The 24,546-nt window shown below is 44.0% G+C and overlaps 1 protein-coding gene across 1 annotated transcript in view; it reads left to right on the top strand.

Annotated features, from left to right (window-relative positions):
• Nucleotides 1–16,963: 16,963 nt before the first annotated feature.
• Nucleotides 16,964–24,546, top strand: part of LOC141147932 (serine protease 33-like) — a 28,150-nt gene continuing 20,567 nt past the window's right edge. The window contains exons 1-3 of the mRNA XM_073635091.1: nucleotides 16,964–16,994; nucleotides 17,049–17,319; nucleotides 22,654–22,925. Of these exons, the coding sequence (XP_073491192.1) occupies nucleotides 16,964–16,994; nucleotides 17,049–17,319; nucleotides 22,654–22,925 (574 nt within the window). The remainder of the gene's footprint in view (nucleotides 16,995–17,048; nucleotides 17,320–22,653; nucleotides 22,926–24,546) is intronic.

The following is a 24,546-nucleotide window of genomic DNA, read 5'->3' as shown; positions in this document are numbered from 1 at the left end:
GATAATCACATGTCATTCAGCACCATGTTGTAATACAGGTAATGCTTTAAAAGTAAAGCATCATCTTACAATATTGCCGCAGGTACATTCATTTTACAATAACAACAATAGCAATAGAATAATTGAGCAAAGACATTTTAACCTCGTCAGAATAAATGGTTGTTAAGCATTCTACAATATAATACAGTCTATGAAATCCATGCAGGAATTAGATATATAGTGTGTACATACAGTGGGTATAGAAAATAATCACATGTTGTTGCTTTGCAGCCTGAAATGAAGACAGACACAGTTTTTGTTTTATCCAGCTGTATTTATTAGTGCAACTTATAACATCCAAGTGAAAGATATAACACCAACATGTCAGAAAAAAAAAATTCAGAAGTAGAATCACCAGAGTTGGAAAAAGGATCACCCCCTTGTGTCAGTATTTTGTTGGACCACCTTTTGCTGTAATTCCAGCCTTTAGTCTGTTGGGATTTGTCTCCACTAACTTTGCACATCTAGACCTTGCAATATCTGCACTCTTCTTTGCAGAACTGCTCAAGTTTAGTTAAATTTGATGGTGAATGATTGTGAACTGCAGTCTTCAAGTCATTCTACATATTTTTAATGGGATTTAAGTCTGGGTTCGGACCAGGCCATGCAAGGACATTCACCTTTTTCTCCTTCAACCACTGTGTGGTCATCATTGCTGTGTGCTTTGGGTCATTGTGATGATGGAAGGTAAACCTTCTTCCCATTGACAACTTTCTGGCAGAGGGCAGCAGATTTTCCTCAAGAATTTGAGGATATTTTGCCCCATCCATTTTCCTTCTATCCTGACAGGTGCTCCAGTCCCTGCTGCAGAGAAACATCCCCATAACAGGATATTACCACCCCCCATTACAGGAAATTACCACCCCCCCATAAGAGGATAGTACCACCTCCCATGAGAGGATAGTACCACCTCCATGCTTTACTGTAGGAATTATGTTATTTGGATGTAATCTGTATTGGATTTCCGCCAGACATATTTTTGGTGTTGAGGCCAAACAATTCATCTGTAGTCTCATTTCACCAGAACACCTTTTTCCATGTGGCCTCAGAATCTTCAAGGTGTGCTTAAGGTGGTCAGATGAGAATAAAGTTGAATTATTTGGCCTGCATAATCATATATCTTGTATGCTTTAAAGGCAAGTATCATTTACAATATTCCTGCAGTTACATTCAATAACCCTTTGCCTACTAGGATGCTTTTTTTAACAATTTTCACATACATGGTAAAATTTGCTAACCCCTGGACATTGTATATTTTCTGAAAGCAGAGGCCCTGGAGAATAAAATGGTAGCTGTTGCAATTTGTATGTCACAAGCCATTTATAAAACACAAATTATCAGGGAAAAATACACTTAAAGTGATACTAAAGTCTCATTTTTATTATTTAAAAAGAACAAACATGTTGAACTTACCTGTTCTGTGCAGTGGTTCTACACAGAGCAGCCTGTATCCTCCTCTTCTTGGGTCCCCCGCTGGTGCTCCTGGCCCCTCCCTCCTGATGAGTGTCCCCAGAGCAAGCAGCTTGCTATGGGGGGCACCCGAGTTGTGCCGCTACTTGGTGTGTCCATTCCGACACAGAGCCGCAGTTCGACCCTACCCCCTCTCTCTTCTCATTGGCTCATTGACTTTGATTTCCAGCAGCGGGAGCCAATGGCGCCCCCTTGCTGTCTCAGCCAATGAGGATGGGGAGTCTTGGCCAGCTGAAACTCTCATGCAACATCGCTGGATAGAGATGGGGCTCAGGTAAGCATTAGGGGGGCTTCTGCACACAGAAGGTTTTTTATCTTAATGCATAGAATGCATTAAGATAAAAAACCTTCTGACTTTAAAATCACTTAAAATTAATTTGAGTGCACATAAAAACAATATAATATCACAAGTTGTGTTGGCAGCTCTGTCTTTTTATATGTTTTAGTTTTTAGATAGAGGCAGGAATGTTATAGCAGCGCAGGGATTTTTCTTTTCACTTTTTTATCATAAATAACATGGATAGAGAACATTTTTGGTAGCTTAAATAGTCACCATATTAAATAGTCACCTATTCAACATACTTAGATTTGGTGATTTCTAAGATTGGTCTTTAAGATTGTAAGATTTTGGTAACAAACCAGGAGAGATGTGTAGTAGGAATAACCAGAGTCATTTCAGGAGAACGGATTTAGCTGTTGGCAAAATTATTATTTTTTGTCAATAACATTTTTATTGAAGGGATTATAACAAACAAAGTACAAACAGTACATCAGATAGAAAATGTAAGATTCAGCCAGCAGCGTAGTTGTGACGATAACATCGTACAATAGTACATTACACAACAACAGGTAAGCATTCCCGCATTGTGATCTATGAATAAAAAGCAAGACATTGCAAGTTTTAGGCTAGGTTCACACTGCTGCGAATTCTATTGCGAATTTGAGCCGCTGCGATCGCTCAAATTCGCAAGTCATTTAAATTATATAGATTATCATTAGTGCCGTTCACATCAATGCGTTGCGAATATAACCTGCGGGAAAAAAAGGTCCTGTGCGAGTTTGATCCGTGTGTGATGCGAATTCAGCTCCATAGACTGCAAAATTTGCAGTAGAACCGCAAGAACACATATAGAATTCGCAATGCAAATTCGCAACGCAATCGGAACAAAATCGCACTAAATTCGCACTGCAGCAGTGTGAACCTAGCCTAAAGGTTGCACCAATTAACCCATGGTTACCATGATTTCTCGAAGGTGGCTTAAGAGTCAATACTTGTCTAAACTAATTAACAGCTTTTGTTTAAAAAGAAAAACACAATAACAGAGCTTTCCATTAAACATTTTTTTTTTTATTGAAAAAAAAAAAACAACTGTACACGTGCACCTGCAGAGTATTGCAGAGTATGGGCAGAGTATTGCAGAGTATGGGCAGAGTATTGCAGAGTACTGCTGAGTATAGGCAGAGTATTGCAGAGTACTGCTGAGTATTGCAGAGTATGGGCAGAGTACTGCAGAGTATTGCAGAGTACTGCAGAGTATTGCAGAGTACTGCAGAGTATTGCACAGTATTGCAGAGTACTGCAGAGTATTGCAGAGTATTGCAGAGTACTGCAGAGTATTGCAGAGTATGGGCAGAGTACTGCAGAGTATGGGCAGAGTACTGCAGAGTATTGCAGAGTATGGGCAGAGTATTGCAGAGTATGGGCAGAGTACTGCAGAGTATGGGCAGAGTACTGCAGAGTATTGCAGAGTATGTGCAGAGTATGGGCAGAGTATTGCAGAGTATGGGCAGAGTACTGCAGAGTATTGCAGAGTATGGGCAGAGTACTGCAGAGTATGGGCAGAGTACTGCAGAGTATTGCAGAGTATGGGCAGAGTACTGCAGAGTATTGCAGAGTATGGGCAGAGTACTGCAGAGTATTGCAGAGTATGGGCAGAGTACTGCAGAGTATTGCAGAGTATGGGCAGAGTACTGCAGAGTATTGCAGAGTATGGGCAGAGTACTGCAGAGTATTGCAGAGTATGGGCAGAGTACTGCAGAGTATGGACATTTCACAAAAAAGGTACATAATAAACAGAGAATTGTAGAAGAGCAACTCACGATTTTGTCCAATGTCCTGTGAAACCACTGACACCGCTCTGCCGGGTCCACTGTAGATACAAAGGGCTGGAATGAAAAAAAAAAATGTGGCATTGTTGTCTATAGGCCAGGACACAGGTTCAAAGTACTGCAGAGTATTGCAGAGTACTGCAGAGTATTGGCAGAGTATTGCAGAGTATGGGCAGAGTACTGCAGAGTATGGGCAGAGTATTGCAGAGTATGGGCAGAGTATTGCAGAGTATGGGCAGAGTATGGGCAGAGTATTGCAGAGTATGGGCAGAGTACTGCAGAGTATGGGCAGAGTATTGCAGAGTATGGGCAGAGTATGGGCAGAGTATGGGCAGAGTATGGGCAGAGTATTGGCAGAGTATGGGCAGAGTATTGCAGAGTATGTGCAGAGTATGGGCAGAGTATTGCAGAGTATGGGCAGAGTACTGCAGAGTATTGCAGAGTATGGGCAGAGTATTGCAGAGTATGGGCAGAGTATTGCAGAGTATTGCAGAGTATGGGCAGAGTACTGCAGAGTATTGCAGAGTATGGGCAGAGTATTGCAGAGTATGGGCAGAGTATTGCAGAGTATTGCAGAGTATGGGCAGAGTACTGCAGAGTATTGCAGAGTATGGGCAGAGTATTGCAGAGTATTGCAGAGTATTGCAGAGTATGGGCAGAGTACTGCAGAGTATTGCAGAGTATGGGCAGAGTATTGCAGAGTATGGGCAGAGTATTGCAGAGTATGGGTACTGAGCAGTGCTGTGGGCTGGATCTGTAGTGCCCACATCACTGCTCAGTAACCATACTCTGCAAACAATCTCTCCCCCTCCCCCTCTCCCCTCACACTGTAGGGCGCGCGGGAGCAAGGTTCTGGGAGGACGTCCATGGACGCCCTCCCAGAATAAGCCGACCGCGCTGTAGCCGTCTTTCAGCTATGGCGGGTCGGCAAGTGGATAATAACTCACATTTTACTCCTTGAAATCTGGGCTGCAGTGTGGGGTCAGTTCCCGGGCGCTCCGGTGTGTCCGATGAAGGGATTTCCAACAGGTGCTTCGGCAGGGAACGTCAGATAAAGAGACGTCAGAGAACAAGAGATCGGGGGCGTGGCTTCAGCGCTCTCGTGTGGAACGTGCGTCATGCCCACTCGGACACATCTCCGCTATCCCCAGAGAACTATGGGAGATGTAGTTCGCGGGTGCGGTGTAGACGATTTGTCAGTGTAATTTCTCAATTGTCACGGTGTGCCCACAGAGACGGCTCGACGTGCCGGCAGCGGCACGCGTGCCACGTGTTCGCCATCACTGCTCTATATAGTTGGCCTTAAGAAGGGATACAGCTTAGGTGCCAGCCACATTTCCCCTAAGCCTAGCTGCAATCAAAATATGAGCAACTACAGTATAGTGTGAAAACTGGTTGGAAAAGTGCCAACACCTAAGTTAAGAATGACTAGAGTAAGGTCAGGTGTTGTTTTTTTTTTTTTTATTTCCTTTATTTATTTATTCATTCATGGCAAAGTACCTTGAAATTGAACAAGTCATGTCATTTTCTTATACATATATACATTTAGTCTACATATTCCGTGAGACAAAAGACATAACCAGACTTACAAAGATCATTATTGACAGTTTAAGCCCTCATGCACATGGACGTTTTTACAGCTGCTTTTTTGAGCTTTTTTTGCAGCTTAAAAAAGGCCTGTCTATGTTAGTCTATGGCTTCATGCCCACCTAGGCGTTTTTGAGCTGCAAGTGGCATAGGCGTTTTTAAGCTGTAAAAAAAACCCAGGACCAGTGGGTTCTGAAAGACGTTTTTCAGCTGTAAAAACGCTCTAACGCTGAAAAACGCTCAAAAACGCTCAAAAACGTCATTCACCAACGTTTTTTAGCGTTTTTGATCCATTGAAAAAAAAAAAAAAAAAAAAAAAAATTTGAAAAAAAAAAAAACGCTCAAAAACGCTAACGCGGAAAAACGCTCAAAAACGCTCAAAAACGCTATTGCAAAAACGCTGAAAAAAGCTGAAAAAAGTCAAAAAAAGTCACTGCAAAGATACTGGCGTTTTCATAACGTTTTTTTAACAGCCTGTGTGCATGAGGGCTAAAAATTACTTTGCCAATACGGTAGTATTTATAAACATGGGAATCAAGAGGCCTCAGGTGCCTCTGAGGACATTTACCAGATTAACTAGAGCGTAGAGGGTTAAATCGTTTAATGAGTGGATCAAATATAATCATCTTACTAACAGAAACTGCTTAATCTTTATGTTGCTTATGATCCCTACGATTTTATTTCAGCCGTAGCGACGGCTAAGGTGCTGGGACAGCTAAGGTGCTGGGAGTTTAGAAAGAAGAAAGAGAAATAAAAGAAGCAAGCAGAAGAGTAGAAGGCATGGGGGGACGGAAAAAAAAAATCAGGAAGTGGTAGTCTTTTACTCCCATACAATTTACAAATAAACCGGCGTCACAATATGGTGTTCAGAGGATTCATAGGTTATCTCTCTTGAATTGTAGTGTGAGCTACCTCCTTCAAGTATGCATTTGTGCCCGTAAATTATCTCCAGGGCCTCCACTTATCTCAGAATTGTTCCTCCATATTATGTAGAGTGGCAGTTAATTCCTCCATGCGGAGGATACAGTTAACTTTAGAATACCACAGGACCCTGGTTGGTGCTTGAGGTTGTCTCCACAACGCGGGGATACACGCTCTCGCCGCATTGAAGAGTTGCACTGTCAAGGTTTATCTATTCATCTTATGGAGTATATAGAGGATTCTGTACCAACGGGATACAATTTTGTATCCGGTTTCCTGATATTGGTTCACGATGGAGGACTTATGTGCCAAAATGAGGATTTTCTCTGTTTGTTGTGGTGAAAACTGAATCCCCAAGTCCTTTCCCCACTGGTGGACAAATGTCAGGGTCGGTTCCTCATTCAGGGTTGTCAGAAAACTATATAATAGGGAAAGGGTGTGTCGAGAAGGTTCCCCAATACTGCATAATGATTCAAAGGGGGTGAGATCCCGTGGAGTATACGATGTCTTCTGCAAACCCTGCAGGAAATGTCTGAGTTGATAGGGGCTTAGGTTATCTAATGGTGGGTCTGTGAGTCTAGAAATGACTGACAACTAGGGGAGCTCTCCCGGTGGCCAAACATCTCCCAGACGGTGTTTCCCCGATAGGGTCAATTGTCTCATCCTTCTGCTGGTGAGACCAGGAGTGAAATCAGGGTTCTCTATTATGGGTGTCATGGGGAGGGCAACGGTGAGATACCGGTATTACAAAAGATCGTCCTCGCTACTGTGAGGGTAGCTCCAATCAGGGGGTGATCCCTCAGGTCTTTTGGAGTAGGAGCGGTGAGCCACGGAGAAGTTAAAAGAGGGATGGAAGCATCCTCAAACTCCATCCCAACCCACTGTTTGTAGTCCTTATTACAATGACAGTCTACAATCCTCGTAAGGTGCATGGCCCTGTAGTACTTGAGGAAATCTGGGAGGCCAATGCCTTCCCGCTCCTTTGGTCTAGATAATATTTGCATTTTTGTCCTAGGTGACCTATTTGCCCATATGAAGTCCCTAATGATCAACCATAGCTGTGTAAAGAATGTCAAAGGAACCCGAATCGGCAAGGCTTGGAATATGTACAAAACCCTCAGTAGGGCTGTCATCTTCAAAGCGTTGCATCGTCCAAACCACGTCAATGTTAGGGAGTGCCAATTGTTTTTAATCTATGTAGCAGGGGTATGTAATTATAGAGATACAGGTGCGCCAAATCCGGGGTGATATCAATGCTCAAATATCGAATTGATTTGTCTGCCCACTGAAACGCAAAAGACGTGCGCATACTGTGGACTTCTGAGTTTGGGACTGTTATATTTAGCACTGCGGACTTGGCACAATTGACCTTAAAGTTTGACAATTCTCCATGTACCCGTAGGGCCGCAAGTATGTTCGGAAATGAAATACGCAGATTGGATACAAAGAAGATCAGGTCATCGGCATGCGCCATGATTTTATGGTGTCCTGAGGGCTTCTGTACACCCGTAATATTTGGATCTTCTCTTATATGGCACAGCAATGGCTCAAGGGCCAGAATGAAAATAAAGGGAGACAGGGGACACCCCTGTCTCATCCCGTTCGCTATTGTGAAAAACTCGAAGCGCATACATTTACTCGCACAGCTGCCGACGGTGTGGATTAGAGAGATAAAATCCATCCTAGCATATTAGGGCCTAGACCAATATGGTCCAGGTTGGCCCGCATATTTTCTGCATCTGTTGAAAGCAAGAGAAAGGGCCTTCCAGTAGGACCAACCGTGTATATAAGATTGAGGACCCTAACGGTGTTGTCCCTTGTCTCTCTCGTCGGCACGAAACCCACCTGGTCTAGATGTATTAATTGTGGGATATGCGGCAGAAGTCGGTTTGACAGTATTTTTGAAAGAAGTTTCAGAACTATATTAAGAAGTGCAATTGGGCGATAGTTTCCACACTGGGACAGGTCCTTCCCCTCCTTGGGTATCAGGGATATATATGCCCTTAGTGAGTCTACTGGCATGGGACTGTCCCCTTTCAGAGTGTTATAGGCTTTCAAGAAATGTGTTGTCAAAGAGGTCACAACGGTATTATAATAAGTCAGAGTGAAGCCATCGGGTCCCAGCGCCTTCCGTGGTTTTGTTTGGGCTAAAGCTGCCTGAAATTCTTCGGCAGTAATCTCAGACTCTAACGAGTCCCGGACTTCATCCAATAATGCTGGCATGCCGGAGGCTCTGATGTATTCACCTGCTGACTCTGTCTTGGCTGCTAAGGTCTCAGTAGATTCCTCTGGGTGCAGGTTGTACAGTTTCTGATAGTAGTCGCAGAATTCCCCTGCTATATAATTGGAGGTATGTACTTTAGACCCCTGTCTAGTTGTGATAAAAGGGATAAAGGTGTGCTTCCTCGGGCCATGTAGGGCTCTAGCAAGCATCGAGCCCGGTTTATTTGAGAATTCAAATAGAGAGTGTCCTGCCCATGCTAAACTTTGGGCTGTGTTTTGATAAAGCAAGTCTTTCAGCTCTCCTCCGGCCTTCAGTAGGGCCTTAAGATGAGCTTCGGCCAGTGAACGTTTATGTAGCAGCTCGAGAGAGCGCACCTGGGATACCAGCAAATTTATCTGCCTGGATCTTTCCCGTTTTTTTAAGGCAGGTCAGGTGTTGTTAATGTAGCACCCTCCTAGATGGGTGCTATGTTAGGTAAATTTAGTTACTGGCTCAATGTAATCAGTTGTGATTATTTTGGCCTGTTCTGCGTTTCACTGGCTGCAGGGTTGCTTCCCCCTGTCTGTCTGGAAAGATTGTGGAAGATAGTCAGATCAGTAGCCGAATACTTATGCAACTCTGGCTAATCCCTGGGGAGAGGTGCCCAGATGGTGGCTGGGAAGGAGCATTAATACTCTGAGACCTGGAGCAAAGGGGTTCTTTTCCCAAAGGAGGAGATCCCAGCCTGGAGGGCAGCTTCCCTCCCAGACAGGCTTGCCATATGTCTGCTGTTCATTAGGATTCCATCTAAACTAAATGTAGGACTTATTCTACTGAAAAATTCCAGTGCTGACTGAGAGACTTTGTCTGGGAACCTGGTCTGGTATCACTGGCAAAGGTGTCTGTATAGGTATTGTAAGGAGGTGTACAACTATCCAAAGATATTGGTGTGTACAGACTGAAGAGAGAGATCCCTGAACTATATGCTGCTGTCGGCGGAAAAAGTGCGATCAGATTGTGTTGTCGGAAATTCCGATCGTGTGTGGGCTCCATCGGACTTTTTCCATCTGAATTTCCGACACACAAAGTTTGAGTGCAGGATATAAAATTTTCCGACAACAAAATCTGATCGTTTAAATTCCGATCGTGTGTACACAAATCCGATGCACAAAGTGCCATGCATGCTCAGAATAAATTAAGAGACGAAAGCTATTGGCTACTGCCCCGTTTATAGTCCAGACATATGTGTTTTACGTTACCGCGTTCAGAACGATCTGATTTTCTGACAACTTTGTGCGAACGTGTGTATGCAAGACAAGTTTGGCCCAAAATCCCTCAGGAAAAAATCAGACGGATTTTGTCGTCGGAATGTCCGATCGTGTGTACAGGACATAACACTACTCCTATCCAAGTTTAAGTTCTGCAATAAAGCATCAGATAAGCATAATTATAGGTTGTTCATTGAGCCAAAGGATTGACTTTAACTGTGTGCCTGGCTGTGGGTGCAACTATGGGAAAAAACTCTTGAGACCTTAAACTGCAGGCTCCTGTGGTAGTGAGAATTACATTAGGATCCCAGTAACCTCAGCAATAAGCTGGAAAATCCTCTGCCAAAAGCTAGTTAGATTCTTGCATGACCATAGAATAGATGTTCTAGATGTCCACATCCCTTCCAGCAGGAGGAGAGTCAATAGAGGAAAACATAGTCATTCTGGTAGGGGTGTAGTACCAACATGACAAGATTTTGAATGTTAGTTCTCGGTAATCTGCACAGCATGATGCTTGATATATGGAGTTGAAGACTTTGAGCCTCAGGGGGGTTTGGAACATATGAAGTGAATCAGCTTCTCACTGCAATATGTAGGTCATCTTAGTAAATTACATTTTGTTCTGAAGAATGTTGTAGACTAGGGAGGTGACTTTCCTGGTTGGGGAAGGTATCGTAAAGAACTGCCACGTTCTAGGACATGTGGTAGGTGGGACTAGATGGTGGGAAGAGAGCAAGTGAAATATACGATTAATTGTGAAATATTCATAATTTGTAAGCTTGAATTCCTCCACCAACATCCTCATGCTTTTGAGTTTACAATCAATTAGTAAATCACTTACAGAAGTCATGCCAGCTAGATCCAGGTGCCTGACAGATAAGTGAGGCATAAGAGATTAAAATATTTTTATAGGTATCTTAATATTCTTGTTGGGTTGGTTGAATGTGGAGCAATTATGGAGAGCTGTCCAGGCTAGGAGAGAAACTTGAGTTAGTAGTGCTAAGGTCTTCAGCTCATGTGGGAGCCACAGGTCTGCTAAGAGCAATGTGAGAAGATCTGGAGCAGGCACCAGGGTCGATTCAGCATCTAGCCAAGGGATATCATTTATGGGGTGAAACCAATAAGTTAACCGGTCCAATGAACTGCTGTATTATAGTCTATAATGTCCACCAGGTCAACACTGTCAACTTTTCTGTGCTTTACTAGATAAGCAGAGCAGGCAGGCAGCACATCTAGGCTTTTTATTTTTCTACAGGAAATTTTTGAGGTAATTTTAATTTTTGAGCCAAGGATTGTACTGTAAGTAGGAAGATTTGAATGGAATGGGCAAAGTGCAGAACAAGTATAGAATTGGATGAAGTATTAGCATTTTAAAGAAGGAAGCCAGTCTTCCTGACCATGAGAGTTCAAATTATGAGAGACGTTTATGCTCATTGCCCAAATTACCAATGAGGGGTTTGTAGTTGACAATTGCGTGGTCATGCAACACTGTACCAAGATGGAATTGTTATAATTTTTCCCCACAAATAGAGCTTTCTTTTGGTGGTATTTGATCACCTCTGTGGTTTTTTGTTTTTTGTGCTATAAACAAAAGAAGAGTGACAAGTTTGAAAAAACGCAATATTTTTTACTTTTTGCTATAATAAATATCCATTTTTTTTTTTAAACAAATTTTTTCCTCAGTTTAGGCCGATATGTATTCTTCTACATATTTTTGATAAAAAAACCCCGCAATAAGCATATATTGATTGGTTTGCACCAAAGTTATAGCGGCTACAAAATAGAGGATAGATTTATAGCATTTTTACTATTATTTTTTTTTTTTACTAGTAATGGCGGCAATCTCCGATTTTTATCATGACTGCGATATTGCAGAGGACATATCGGACTGTTTTGACACATTTTTGGGACCATTCATATTTATACAGTGCTATAAAAATGCATTGATTACTGTATAAATGGGACTGGCAGGGAAGGGGTTAACACTAGGAGGTGATCGAGGGCTTAATTATGTTCCTAGGGAGTGATTCTAACTGTAAGGGTAGGGGATTCACAAGGGGAGGAGACCGATCGGTGTTCCTCTGTACTGGGAACACACCATTGGTGTCCTCTCACCTGACAGGACCGTGGATCTGTGTGTTTACACACACAGATCCACGGTCCTGCTGTGTTACCGGGTAATCACGGGTGCCCGGCGGACATCGCGGCTGCCGGGCATGCGCATCGAGTCCCCAGTGACACGGTGGTCAGAGCGTCAGAGGGGGCAGGTGGCCCCACCCCCCTTTGACTACGGGGAAGCCATAGGGATGTCCCTGTGCGTCTCCGTGTGGCCCGCCCTCAGTTATAAAAGAGCTGTCAAAGCGAAGACGCGTCATACGGCAGGTGCCTCCCACGGAGACGGGTCAGTCGCATTTTTTTTAATTTTTCGGTCCATTGGCGGAGCAAGAGAAGAAGAAGACTTTGTGGGACAGTTTTATTTTTTATAAAGGACTTGTCCCCAAGTCGTGTCATGCAATTTTTAGCTTTTTTACACTTTTTTTGTGAAATGGTAGGGGTACATTTGTACCCATTACCATTTCACACAGTGGGAAGGCCGGAATCTGGGGGTCCCCTTCTTGAAGGGGGCTTCCAGATTCCAATAAGCACCCGCCCGCAGACCCCCACAACCATTGGGCAAGGGTTGTGGGGATGAGGCCCTTGTCCCCATCAACATGGGGACAAGGTGCTTTGGGGGCTACCCCAAAGCACCCTCCCCAGGTTGAGGGCATGTGGCCTCGTACGGTTCAGAAGTGGGGGCTCTCTCATCACCCCTCTTTTCCTGTAGCCTGCCAGGTTGCCTGCTCGGATATGGGTCTGGTAAATTTTTTTTAAATTTTGTCACGGGGTTCCCCTTAAAATGCATACCTGAAGGGTTTGGTATGGATTTTGAGGGGGACCCCCACGCCATTTTTTAAAAAAATTTTGGTTCGGGGTTCCCCTTAATATTCATACCAGACCCAAAGGGTCTGGTAATGGACTGTGGGGGAATCCCATGCCATTTTTTTCAATGACTTTTATGTGTATTGCCGGGACCGACAATTCATTATAGCCGCGAGTAGTTTTAAATGACTTTTTTTCCTTTAGAAATGTCATTTTGCTCTCAGACTGTTCTAAACACGGGAAACATGTGCCTCTTTACAGGCATACTATAGACACCCCCAGGTACGAAATTTAAAGGAATATTTCACTTTTAATGTTTCACTTTAGGCATTATTAAAATCACTGCTCCCGAAAAAATGGCAGTTTTTAAAACTTTTTTTTTGCATTGATACATGTCCCCTGGGGCAGGACCCAGGCCCCCAAACACTTTTTATGACAATAACTTGCATATAAGCCTTTAAAATTAGCACTTTTGATTTTCATGTTCGTGTCCCATAGACTTTACCGGTGTTCGCGTGTTCGAACAAATTTTTTGCCTGTTCGCATGTTCTGCTGCAAACAGAACAGGGGGGCGTTCAGCCCATCCCTAGTTAGGATGATACCTAAATAGGGAATGCAATTGTCACTGCATGAATATTGGATTGAGGTCTGGGCTTTGACTAGGCCATTCCAACACATTTACATGTTTCCCCTTAAACCACTCAAGTGTTGCTTTAGTAGTGTGTTTGGGGTCATTGTCCTGCTGGAAGGTGAATCTCTGTCCTAGCCTCAAATCACCCACAGAGTGGTACAGGTTTTGCTCAAGAATATCCCTGTATTTAGCACCATCCATCTTTCCCTCAACTCTGACCAGTTTCTCAGTCCCGACTGCTAAAAAACATCCCCACAACATGATGCTGCCACCACCATGATTCGCTGTGGGGATGGTGTTCTTTGGGTGATGTGATGTGTTGGGTTTGCGCCAGACATAGCGTTTTCTTTGATGGCCAAAAAGTTCAATTTTAGTCTCATCAGACCAGAGCACCTTCCTCCATACATTTTGGGAGTGTCCCATTTGCCATTTTGTTTTTTGCTGAAAGTAAAGGCTTTCTTCTGGCCACTCTGCCATAAAGCCCAACTCTATGGAGCATATGGTTTATTGTCTTCCTATGTACAGGTACTTCAGTCTCTGCTGTGGAACTCTGCAGCTCCTCCAGGGTTACCTTAGGTCTCTGTGCTGACTCTCTGATTAATGCCCTCTTTGCCAGGTCCGTGAGTTTTGTGTGCGGCCGTCTCTTGGCAGGTTTGCTGTTGTGCCATGTTCTTTCCATTTGGTTATGATAGATTTAATGGTGCTTCTAAGGATCCTCAAAGATTTGGATATTTTTTTATAACCTAACCCTGACTTGTACTTCTCAACAACATTGTCCCTTACTTGTTTGGAGAGTTCCTTGGTCTTCATGGCAGTGTTTGGTTAGTGGTGCCTCTTGCTTAGGTGTTGCAGCCTCTGGGGCCTTTCAAAAAGGTGTGTATATGTAATCACAGATCATGTGACACATAGATTACACACAGGTGGACATCATTTCATTAATTATGTGACTTCTGAAGGTAATTGGTTGCACCAGAGCTTTTTATGGGCTTTATAACAAAGGGGGTGAATACATACACACATGCCAATTATCATTTTTTTTTTCTGAAAAATAGTTTTATGTATATATTTTTCTAATTTTACTTCACCAACTTAGACTATTGTGTTCTGATCCATCACATATTATTCAGATTAAAAAAACATTCAACTAAAGGCTGTAATGTAACAAAATAGGTAAAAAGCCAAGGGGGGTGAATACTTTTACAAGGGCACTGTATCTGTTATCCCCAGTGCAGCTGAGCAATGACCATAACTGGAGAATATGGATAGCAACACAACAAAAACAAACAATGTCAGCGCTCAGTGGGTAACATTAGGTGACCATAACACTGGCAGAATGCATGAATGGCCCAATAAATTTTCCTGCAAAGAATAAATTGTTGAAGATATTTTATTCAGATGGTGTTGATAAACCAAGGCAAATTTAGTTAATATCTGTCATAAAATGAAAACTAAGGATCCACAGACATTTAATGTATAAAATACTAAATAAAAAGGGTTAAATAAGCTTACGGTGTCACTGGAGGTTCCCGAAGCAATAAGGAGCTAACGATATCCAACGGTGGAAAATTGCAGCTTGTGGGGCGCCAATAAACCCTCTGCACAATGGAATCCAGACCCGAATGGTAGACCCACTCACCGGCGTGTCTACCCGCTCATAGGCCTGCCGTGGGACCATGGCTCTCCTCTCCACATCCATCCGCAGGCCAGCGTGCTTAGCGAGCTGCTTTGTGGAGAGTGGCTCGGCTCCCTGAACGCTGCCGCTGCCACGGCTTTCTTCCATCAGCACGCCAGCCTTTCCAGACTATGCCGGTCAGAGGGTCTAGTATTCAGGTCAGGATTCCATTGTGCAGAGGGATTATTGTTGCCCCTCAAGCTGCACTTTTGCACCGTTGGATACCGTTAGCTCCTTATTGCTCTGGGAACCTCCAGTGACACCGTAGGCTTATTTAACCCTTTTTAGTTAGTATTTTATACATTATATGTACGTGAATTCTTGGTTTTAATTTTATGACAGATATTAATTAAATTTGCCTTGGTTTACCAACACTATCTGAATAGAATACCTTCATCAATTTATTCTTTGCGGGAAAATTTCTTGAGCCATTCATGCCTTCTGCCAGTGTTATGATCACCTAATGTTACCCATTGAGCGCTGACATTGTTTTGTTTTTGTTGTACATCTCATGTCATGTTATCTCCATCATCTCAAAATGGAAAGAGTATGGCACAACTGCAAACATTCTAAGACATGGCCGTCCACCTAAACTGACATCCCAGGCAAGGAGAGCATTAATCACAGAAGCAACCAAAAGGTCCATAGTAACTCTGGAGGAGCTGAGAAGATCCACAGCTCAGCTGGGAGAATCTGTCCACAGGACAACTATTAGTCCTGCTCTCCACAAATCTGGCCTTCATGGAAGAGTGGCAAGAAGAAAGCCATGTTGAAAGAAAGCCATAAGAAGCCCTGTTTGCAGTTTCTGAGAAGTCATGTGGGGAACACAGCAAACATGTGGAAGAAGGTGCTCTGGTCAGATGAGACCAAAATGGAACTTTCTGGAATAAAAGCAAAATGCTATGTGTGGCGGAAAACTAACACTGCACATCACCCTGAACACACCATCCAGACCCACGTGCACACGCAGACCTTTGTTTGATGGGCTGTGAACATACAAATTAAACAAATGGTCCCTGAACCTTAATACAAAAAGAATCTTATTAGAATTGTTACACTACGCTCACTAGAAATAAATACAAATGGATCTAAATTAATTTGGATCATTTGTTATGTCGTTACGTTATTTCGGATGCTTCAAACATTAACAGGACCAAACTATAGCATCATGTCATCCAAAGGAAATGCATGAATACAAATGAGTTTGTTATTTTTATTAAAATGTATTTCTGATTCATTGAAATTTGTTACGATTGTGATTCAGAGATACATCCGAATCACTAAATCACACAAATTTTGTACGTTTCAATTCTTTTTTTTGTGTTTAAATTCTTTTTATTCAATTAAAAAAAGACATACAAACGATACAACACAATCAAAAACCCAGGTAATATTTATAGAATAAGCAAAGGAAAAAAACTGTAAGAAACAACATGGGTTTCATAGACCCTAAAATATATATAAAATTAAAAACATATAATATAAGGTGTATCCCCTAGAAGCGTATTCTTAAAACCATATATATAACATTTCTCCACCAATAAAGGAGGCAAGAGACAAGTGAGAAGTGGCGGAAACCCTCTTCTAAGTTCAAATACCCTTTTCCGATCTTCCTACTGTCTAGGCAGGGGTCTCCAGTTGTTCAGGAACTACAATTCCCATCATGCCTAGTCATGTCTGTGAATTTCAGAGTTTTACAATGCCTCATGGGACGTGTAGTTCTGCAACAGTTCGAGGTCCGTAGTTTGGAGATCCCTGGTCTAAGGGCTACCTGGCTTCTCCACCTAGTCCCCACTTCCCGCACCCCTAATCCCCCCACCCACCTCTTTCTGTGTTAGTGGGAAAAAAAAGGTAACCCCCACAGACGCCCCAAAAAAATAAAAAATAAGCAAAACAAAAGCCAAACTAGAAAAATAGGCAAACTATTTATAGTTTTTAAATTCTTAATGAAAGGAATCGCACTTGTCTACTTCCTGCATTTTACATTGTAAATGAAGGGTGTTGTGATGACATGCTTCATTCACAAGATCGTCTTCCAGATAGAATAACCCAGGCAACATAAACAAAGTATACATTGGTTGGGTTGGATGTTGAAGATACAGTATATGTCTGAAATTTGTGTCATCAAAATCTCTTGCACCAGAATGAGCCCTGAAGATTTTTATCCCCTGAAAGGTAACATACCAAATTAATTTAGTTTAATTGATTGTGTGTATTATTTATGTATAGATTATATTGTACAAACTAAACAAATTCAAACTCAAATTTTAAGTTTTTTTTTTTTGCTTGTGTCAGCTGGCAATGCATTTAGTGCTGCAGATTATTCAGTATGCGGTTCCCCGTTGGTGTCCAGTCGGATAGTTGGTGGTACAGATTCATTGGATGGGAAGTGGCCCTGGCAGGTCGCTGTTATAGATAAAGAATCAAGTGGAACATATTTATGTGGAGGCTCCCTGATCTCACCGGAGTGGGTTATGACGGCAGCACATTGCATCCACAAGTGAGTATAACATGTTACCTTTATAAACCAATTCTTCCATCAGGCACCAATCATTCTGCTTTTAGAAAATGTTTCTATAGCAATTTGTCATGTCCATATTTATTGATACAGTGTTAATATTTTATACAGTTTATAGAATACTTATACAGTGTTCACTTTAAAACTGTCAAGTGTGCACTGTGCATCATTGGTTATCATTGATTGGTTTATGTCACCAAGGAGCCACTGTATGAGTGCTAATATTGGGCCCCTTATTCAGCTATTGAGTTCATACTGAATGAGATATAGAGATATAGAGAGATAGATATATATATATAGAGAGAGAGAGAGAGAGAGAGAGAGAGAGAGAGAGAGAGAGAGAGAGAGAGAGAGAGAGAGAGAGAGAGAGCACTGGACCACTGTTACATCATTTCCGGATTTGAAGTATCTGAGATGCTGAACCTTCAGCTTGAGTCTTGGGCTCATTTATCACAGTGTGGCTCTGCAAAGAATTTGGGGGGAGATTTACTAAAACTGGTGCACAGAGAATCTGGTGCAGCTCTGCATAGTAAACAATCAGCTTCCAGGTTTAAGGCTGGGTTCACACTGGTGCGACACGACAGCTGTCCTACTTTGGATCCGACTTTGCCCTGCGACACGAAGCCGGCATGTGTCCGACTTTCAATGAACGGGGATCCGACTTGGATCCCCGCCAATGCCCGGCACTGTGTTTGGTATGAATCTTTAGGAGGAACTCTGCGCCAAATTTTAAATAAAAAACGGCATGGGTTCCCCCTCCAAGAGCATACCAGGCCCTTGGGTCTGGTATGGACCTTAAGGGGAACCCCCTACGCCGAAAAAACGGCGTGGGGGTCCCCCCCAATCCATACCAGACCCTTATCCGAGCACGCAGCCCGGCCGGACAGGAATGGGGGTGGGGACGAGCGAGCGCCCCCCCTCCTGAACCGTACCAGGCCGCATGCCCTCAACATGGGGGGGTTGGTGCCTTGGGGGAGAGGGGGGCGCGCTGCGGGCCCCCCCACGTCAAAGCACCTTGTCCCCATGTTGATGAGGACAAGGGCCTCTTCCTGACAACCCTGGCCGTTGGTTGTCGGGGTCTGCGGGCGGAGGGCTTATCAGAATCCGGGGGCCCCCTTTAATAAGGGGGCCCCCGATCCCGGCCCCCCACCCTATGTGAATGAGTATGGGGTACATGGTACCCCTACCCATTCACCTAGGGAAAAGTGTCAATAAAAAAAAAACACAGTACACAGGTTTCAAGATTAATTTATTAGGCAGCTCCGGAATCTTTTTCCGACTTGGGGGGGCGTCTTCTTCCGACTTCTCCCGGTGTTCCGCCTCTTCTCCCGGGCCCCGCCGCTATCTTCTTTCAGCTCTTTTGCCAGCAGGGGGCCCCCGGTCTGCTGCCGCTGTCTTGTCGCTGCTGTCTCGCCGCTTCTTCTCTTCATCTCTTCTTCCGATGTTGACATGACGCTCTCTCCAGCTGGAATGCTCTCTGTGCACTCTGCTATGGCTTATATAGGCGGTGACCCCGCCCCCTTATGCCGCCACAGTCCCTGGGCATGCTGGGACTGTGACGGCATAAGGGGGCGTGGTCATCGGGTGATGACCACGCCCCCTAAAACGTCACAGTCCCAGCATGCCCAGGGACTGTAACGGCATAAGGGGGCGGGGTCACTGCCTATATAAGTCAGAGCGGAGCGCCCAGAGTGCATTCCAGCCCGAGAAAGCATTGTGTCAACATCAGGAGAAGAGGGCAGAAGGCAGAAGATTGAAGACCGGGCTCCTTCGCTATAGCCCGCAGCGTGCCCCCCTCTCCCCCAAGGCACCAACCCCCCCATGTTGAGAGCATGCGGCCTGGTACGGTTCAGGAGGGGGGGCGCTCGCTCGTCCCCACCCCTATTCCTGTCCAGCCGGGCTGCATGCTCGGATAAGGGTCTGGTATGGATTGGGGGGGACCCCCACGCCGTTTTTTTGGCATAGGGGGTTCCCCTCAAGGTCCATACCAGACCTAGGGGCCTGGTATGCTCTTGGGGGGGGACCCATGCCGTTTTTTTATTTAAAATTTGGCGCGGAGTTCCCCCTCAAGATCATCTCAGCACAAGTCGCGTGCCGAAGTCGGATCATGCGAGACGGCGATCCGACTTTGATCCGACTTCAATGATAGTCAATAGGCTGAAGTAGGATCAAAGTCGGACCAAAGTAGTAGAGGGAGCATTTGTAAAGTCGGAACGACTTGTGTTGGATCAGTTAGGACGGCTCCCATAGGGAAACATTGAATTTCACACATCATGCGACATGAGCTCCCAATGTCGGAGCGTTTGTCGGACCAGTGTGAATCCAGCCTTATTGTCAAAGCTTAATTGAACAAGCTGACAATAGAAGCTGGTTGGCTACCATGCACAGCTGCACCTGATTGGTTGGTTCCCTGTGATGCTAATCCCTTCCATAGTCTGAGCTCCGCTGTACAGGGACTGTAAGACCCCTTTCACACTGAGGCATTTTTCAGGCACTTTTGGGCTAAAAATAGCGCATGTAAAGCGCCCAAAAAACGGCTTCCCTGCAGTCTCAGTGTGAAAGCCCTCAGGCTTTCATACTGAGGCGATGCGCTGGCAGGACGTTAAAAAAACTCCTACAAGCAGCATCTTTGGAGCGGTGAAGGAGCGGTGTATACACCGCTCCTGCCTCATAAAATGAATGGGCAGCGCCACCGAACCGCCGGCAAAGCACTGCTACATCGGCATTTTGCGGGTTGTTTTAACCCTTTTTCGGCCGCTAGCGGCCGAAAACCTCTGCAATAACGACGGTAAAGCACCGCTAAAAATAGCAACGCTTTACCGCTGACGCCCCAGTGTGAAAGCAGCCTAAGAGGCTGGTACCAAGTCAGATTCAGGTGCTTACACATGTAATGATGTATTAGTCAATACAGAGCTGCATTATTTTATATATTACTGTATATCCTTCATATTTTTTAAATTTTTGATATTGTCTTTTTTTCTTGTTCAATATATGTGTTTAGTTTTAAGCATATTACAATGCTTGAGATAAAAACACAGTGGTCAAAAGTTTGGGTAGTAATACATACAACAAATAATGCAGCTGAGCATAGTAAAATTAACAATCAAAGGCTAAAAGAAAAGTAAAATATAGCCGCTGGCTCAAGTCTCAAAACAAACAAAGCTGGGGCAATAGGAAACCCATTGCAATCAAGGTCTTCATAAAAAAACTGAAAAAACGTTCGCTTAAATACCAACATTAATAATAAATGGCAAGGGTCCGGGTTGCCTAAGAGAGAACAAGAAGAAGGGGAAACTGTAGAGAAGAAAGAAGGGAAGAAAAGGAGGGGGGGTGAGGTAGGAAGGGAAAGCTGGGGAGGGGAGATAATATCCCAGAGGTCTATATGACGTGCAGTGGCGGCTGGTGCTCCATTTTTTTTTGAGGGGGGGGTGACAAACAAACCACCTGGTCGGTCAATCGATCAACCCCCACCATCGCTTGGTCGATCGGCGAACAAACCCCCCCGTCGTTTGCCCGTCGACCCACCAGCCACACACTTACCCCATCCAGGTCACTGGTCACTGGTAGCTTCGGCGACTTCCCCCTGCATCTCCTCCTCGGCGGCTTCCCCCCCTGCTTCTGCTCCCAGCAAATAAGGTCGCCTCTCCTCTCTGCCAATAGGGTCTTAAGACCCACTTCCTGATTGGCCGGGAGGAGAATCAGGAAGACAATAGCGAATTTTAATTCGCCATTGTCACACAACTGGGTGGGCTCGTGGTGCCGTGCTCTGCACCCTGAGCCCACCATTTTCAAAGTCAATTAGAGCCTCAGGTGCTTCAAAGAAAAAAGAAAACCCTATTGAAATCTATGAGTCCTGTGCCCTGCATGTAGATTAGAGGCTGGCTCATGGATTAGGGGGGCAGCGTCCCTAATGGAGCGGCCGCCACTAATGACGTGGACATGTAGTAGGTGGCTCTGTATTATTAGAGATGTTGAGCTGTCAGCATTAAAACAAAAGCACAGGATCAAAGTGTGTGTTTGTAGGGGGGTGGGTTGGGGGGTAATGATCCACCCAAGGCTGCCAGATTTTGGTATAGCGTGCGATTGTATTACACAGGACCGCCACAACTTTAAGCATGAACCATAGCCTGCGGTACTCTATTTTTAACTTCAACCAGGCTCAGTGAGGGGGGTCTCCAGGAATGAGCTATGGTTTGTTTAGCAGATATTATCTTTTTTTAACCTTCTGGCTATGTTCACATCTAGGCGTAGCGAATCGCAGACGGGATCACCGCGATTTTGCCCGCGATCCCGAATTACCGCAAAACGCGTATCGTGGGCGGAATCACCATGATTCTGCCCGCGATCCCAAATCGTGGGACGCGCTTGCAATCCCTGTCACTTCCAATGGCACCCCAATCTCAGCACAATTTTGCCACGATTGTCGCCCAACGAACCGTGGTAAAACCATGCAAACAGAATCGCAAGACGCCTGTTGCTCAGAAGTAGTTCCGGATCTTCCTTTGGACGACAGGCATCCCACGTTTCTGTTTTTACCGCAAATCGTCGGGCGACACTAGAGGCAAAGTCATGCCACGATTGGGATGCCATTGGAAGTGACGGGATCGCAAGGTCGTCCCACGATTTGGGATTGCGAGCAGAATCATGGGGATTCCAACCACGATCCAGGGCACCTAGGTGTGAACGAAGCCTTTAGGTCCCACTTGATTACATACAATTGCATTCTATTTCTAAACTGTCAATAGAGATTACTGCGATTAAACAACCACCCTGCCTACGTTTATACCATTGGACTTGTGTACATATAGGCCATTCATAGAAGAAGAAAAACAGCAAAAGGCGCCTCTTAGTAAGATTGTATTAGTTAATGACAGAATTCCATTAAAAGCACTCACATGTAGCGACTTGTTAGTCCGGCACGGGGAATTACAGTAGAAGCCATATGTGATCTCTGCAGGTTTCTGGTGGAAGGGAGTCTTGTTCCTCTGCGCTGTCGGCTTGTGTGTTCAGCGCAGACTTCCGGGATACGATCGTGATCCAAAACAAGGCTTGCACCTCAGTCAGGCAGTCGAGTGGGGGGCTGGAATGCAGAGTCAATGGTATGGGCTGTACTGCCATTAAGAAATGCATTTCAGAGCATGCGCTGTGGGGCGCGCTCCTTTCTCAAGCTAAGCGCATTCATAGAGAACACATTATGAACAAATTGTATTTTTATTCATTAGATTCTAAAGTTCATTGATAGTAATGATATTGTACTGCCTTCTGCAGCAGATGGGTCCTCATTTATACATATTATGTTCTGTTTTCTTTCTGCAGACCTATCCAGGTATCAAATTATAAAGTATATTTGGGCATGTACCAGCTGAATGTGATCAGCCCTCATACAGTCGTTGCCAATGTAAGGAAAATCATCGTCAATGGTAATTATATTATTGAAGGAGGCCCTGGAGACATCACCCTGTTGCAGCTGGCCACACCTATCACCTATACTCAGTACATCATGCCAATCTGTCTGCCATCTAACATCACCACCTTCCCCTGTGGTACGGAGTGCTGGGTGACCGGCTGGGGTACAAGATCTTATGGAGGTGAGTCCATAAAATGATAAGGAAAAGTGATTTTACTCATTTACCATACTAAGAAACCAGACCTGTCACTTACACCCAATACATCCTGTTAATTAAGGATGGGAGGGGGCAATTCTTGATACTAAATTTTGGCCATATTTAAGGCTAATATGCAAGCTAGTGTCAAAAAATGGACACAGAGAGCTGGACACTGCCATGGGGGACATTTAACAAAGCAAAAAGAAAGTTTTTGAATAGAACACAACAGAGAAAGAGTCCTTTTAATGTGGCCTGTGACTTTTAGAGTGATATGAAAAAAATGGAAAGTTACAAGCTTAAGGCTCCATGTACACTCGCGGCTCCTAAACTTGAGTTTAGGACCCTTTGGCATTCTCTTGCCAAAGCTCCTAAACTCAACTTCGTAAAAGTCTATGTGTCCATTTACACATAGGCATTTAGAATCGTTTAGGAGCTGCTGCTGTTAGAGGAGGTTCATCCTCTCCTAACCTCCCTCTCCTGAACACGGAAGAATGGCATTCAGGATGGGAACATCTTGACTGCAGGCCACAAAACTCACAAATTCACGGTCGGCGGTCAAAGTAGTTCAAGTGTACATGAAGCCTTAAGGCTCGTAAACGTGATCGGACTTTCCCACGGGAAATGTGTAATGACAGGCTGTTGTCAGTAAATCTGACCGTGTGTATGCTCCATCGGACAATTGTTGTCGGATTTTCCACGGACAAATGTTGGCTAGAAGGTTTTCAAATTTTCCGCAGACAAGTGTGTTGTTGGATTTTCCGAGCCTGTGTACAGAAGTCTGTCGTCCAAAGTACAAACACGCATGCTCGGAAGCGGCCGGTCTTGTAAACTAGCGTTCGTAATGGAGAATTAACATTCGTAACGTGGCAAATTATGAAATCTCCAAATGCAGAGCACAATTCTCTTCTTCTTTAACCACTTGAGCCCCGGACCATTATGCTGCCTAAGGACCAGAGGTCTTTTTCCAATTTGGCACTGCGTCGCTTTAACTTTTAATTGCGCGGTCATGCAATGCCGTACCCAAACGAAATTTGCGTCCTTTTCTTCCCACAAATAGAGCTTTCTTTTGATGGTATTTGATCACCTCTGCAGTTTTTATTTTTTGCGCTATAAATGGAAAAAGACCGAAAATTTTGAAAAAAAATGATATTTTCTACTTTTTGTTATAAAAAAAATCCAATAAACTCAATTTTAGTCTTACATTTAGGCCAAAATGTATTCGGCCACATGTCTTTGGTAAAAAAAATGTCAATAAGCATATATTTATTGGTTTGCGCAAAAGTTATAGCGTCTACAAACTAGGGTACATTTTCTGGAATTTACACAGCTTTTAGTTTATGACTGCCTATGTCATTTCTTGAGGTGCTAAAATGGCAGGGCAGTACAAACCCCCCCCAAATGACCCCATTTTGGAAAGTAGACACCCCAAGGAAATTGCTAAGAGGCATGTTGAACCCATTGAATATTTATTTTTTTTGTCCCAAGTGATTGAATAATGACAAAAAAAAAATATTTACAAAAAGTTGTCACTAAATGATATATTGCTCACACAGGCCATGGGCCTATGTGGAATTGCACCCCAAAATACATTTAGCTGCTTCTC

This window comes from Aquarana catesbeiana, linkage group LG06 (genome assembly GCF_042186555.1).
Source record: "Aquarana catesbeiana isolate 2022-GZ linkage group LG06, ASM4218655v1, whole genome shotgun sequence".
NCBI classification, from domain to species: Eukaryota; Metazoa; Chordata; class Amphibia; order Anura; family Ranidae; genus Aquarana; species Aquarana catesbeiana.
This window is presented reverse-complemented; position numbering and strand designations above follow the sequence as displayed.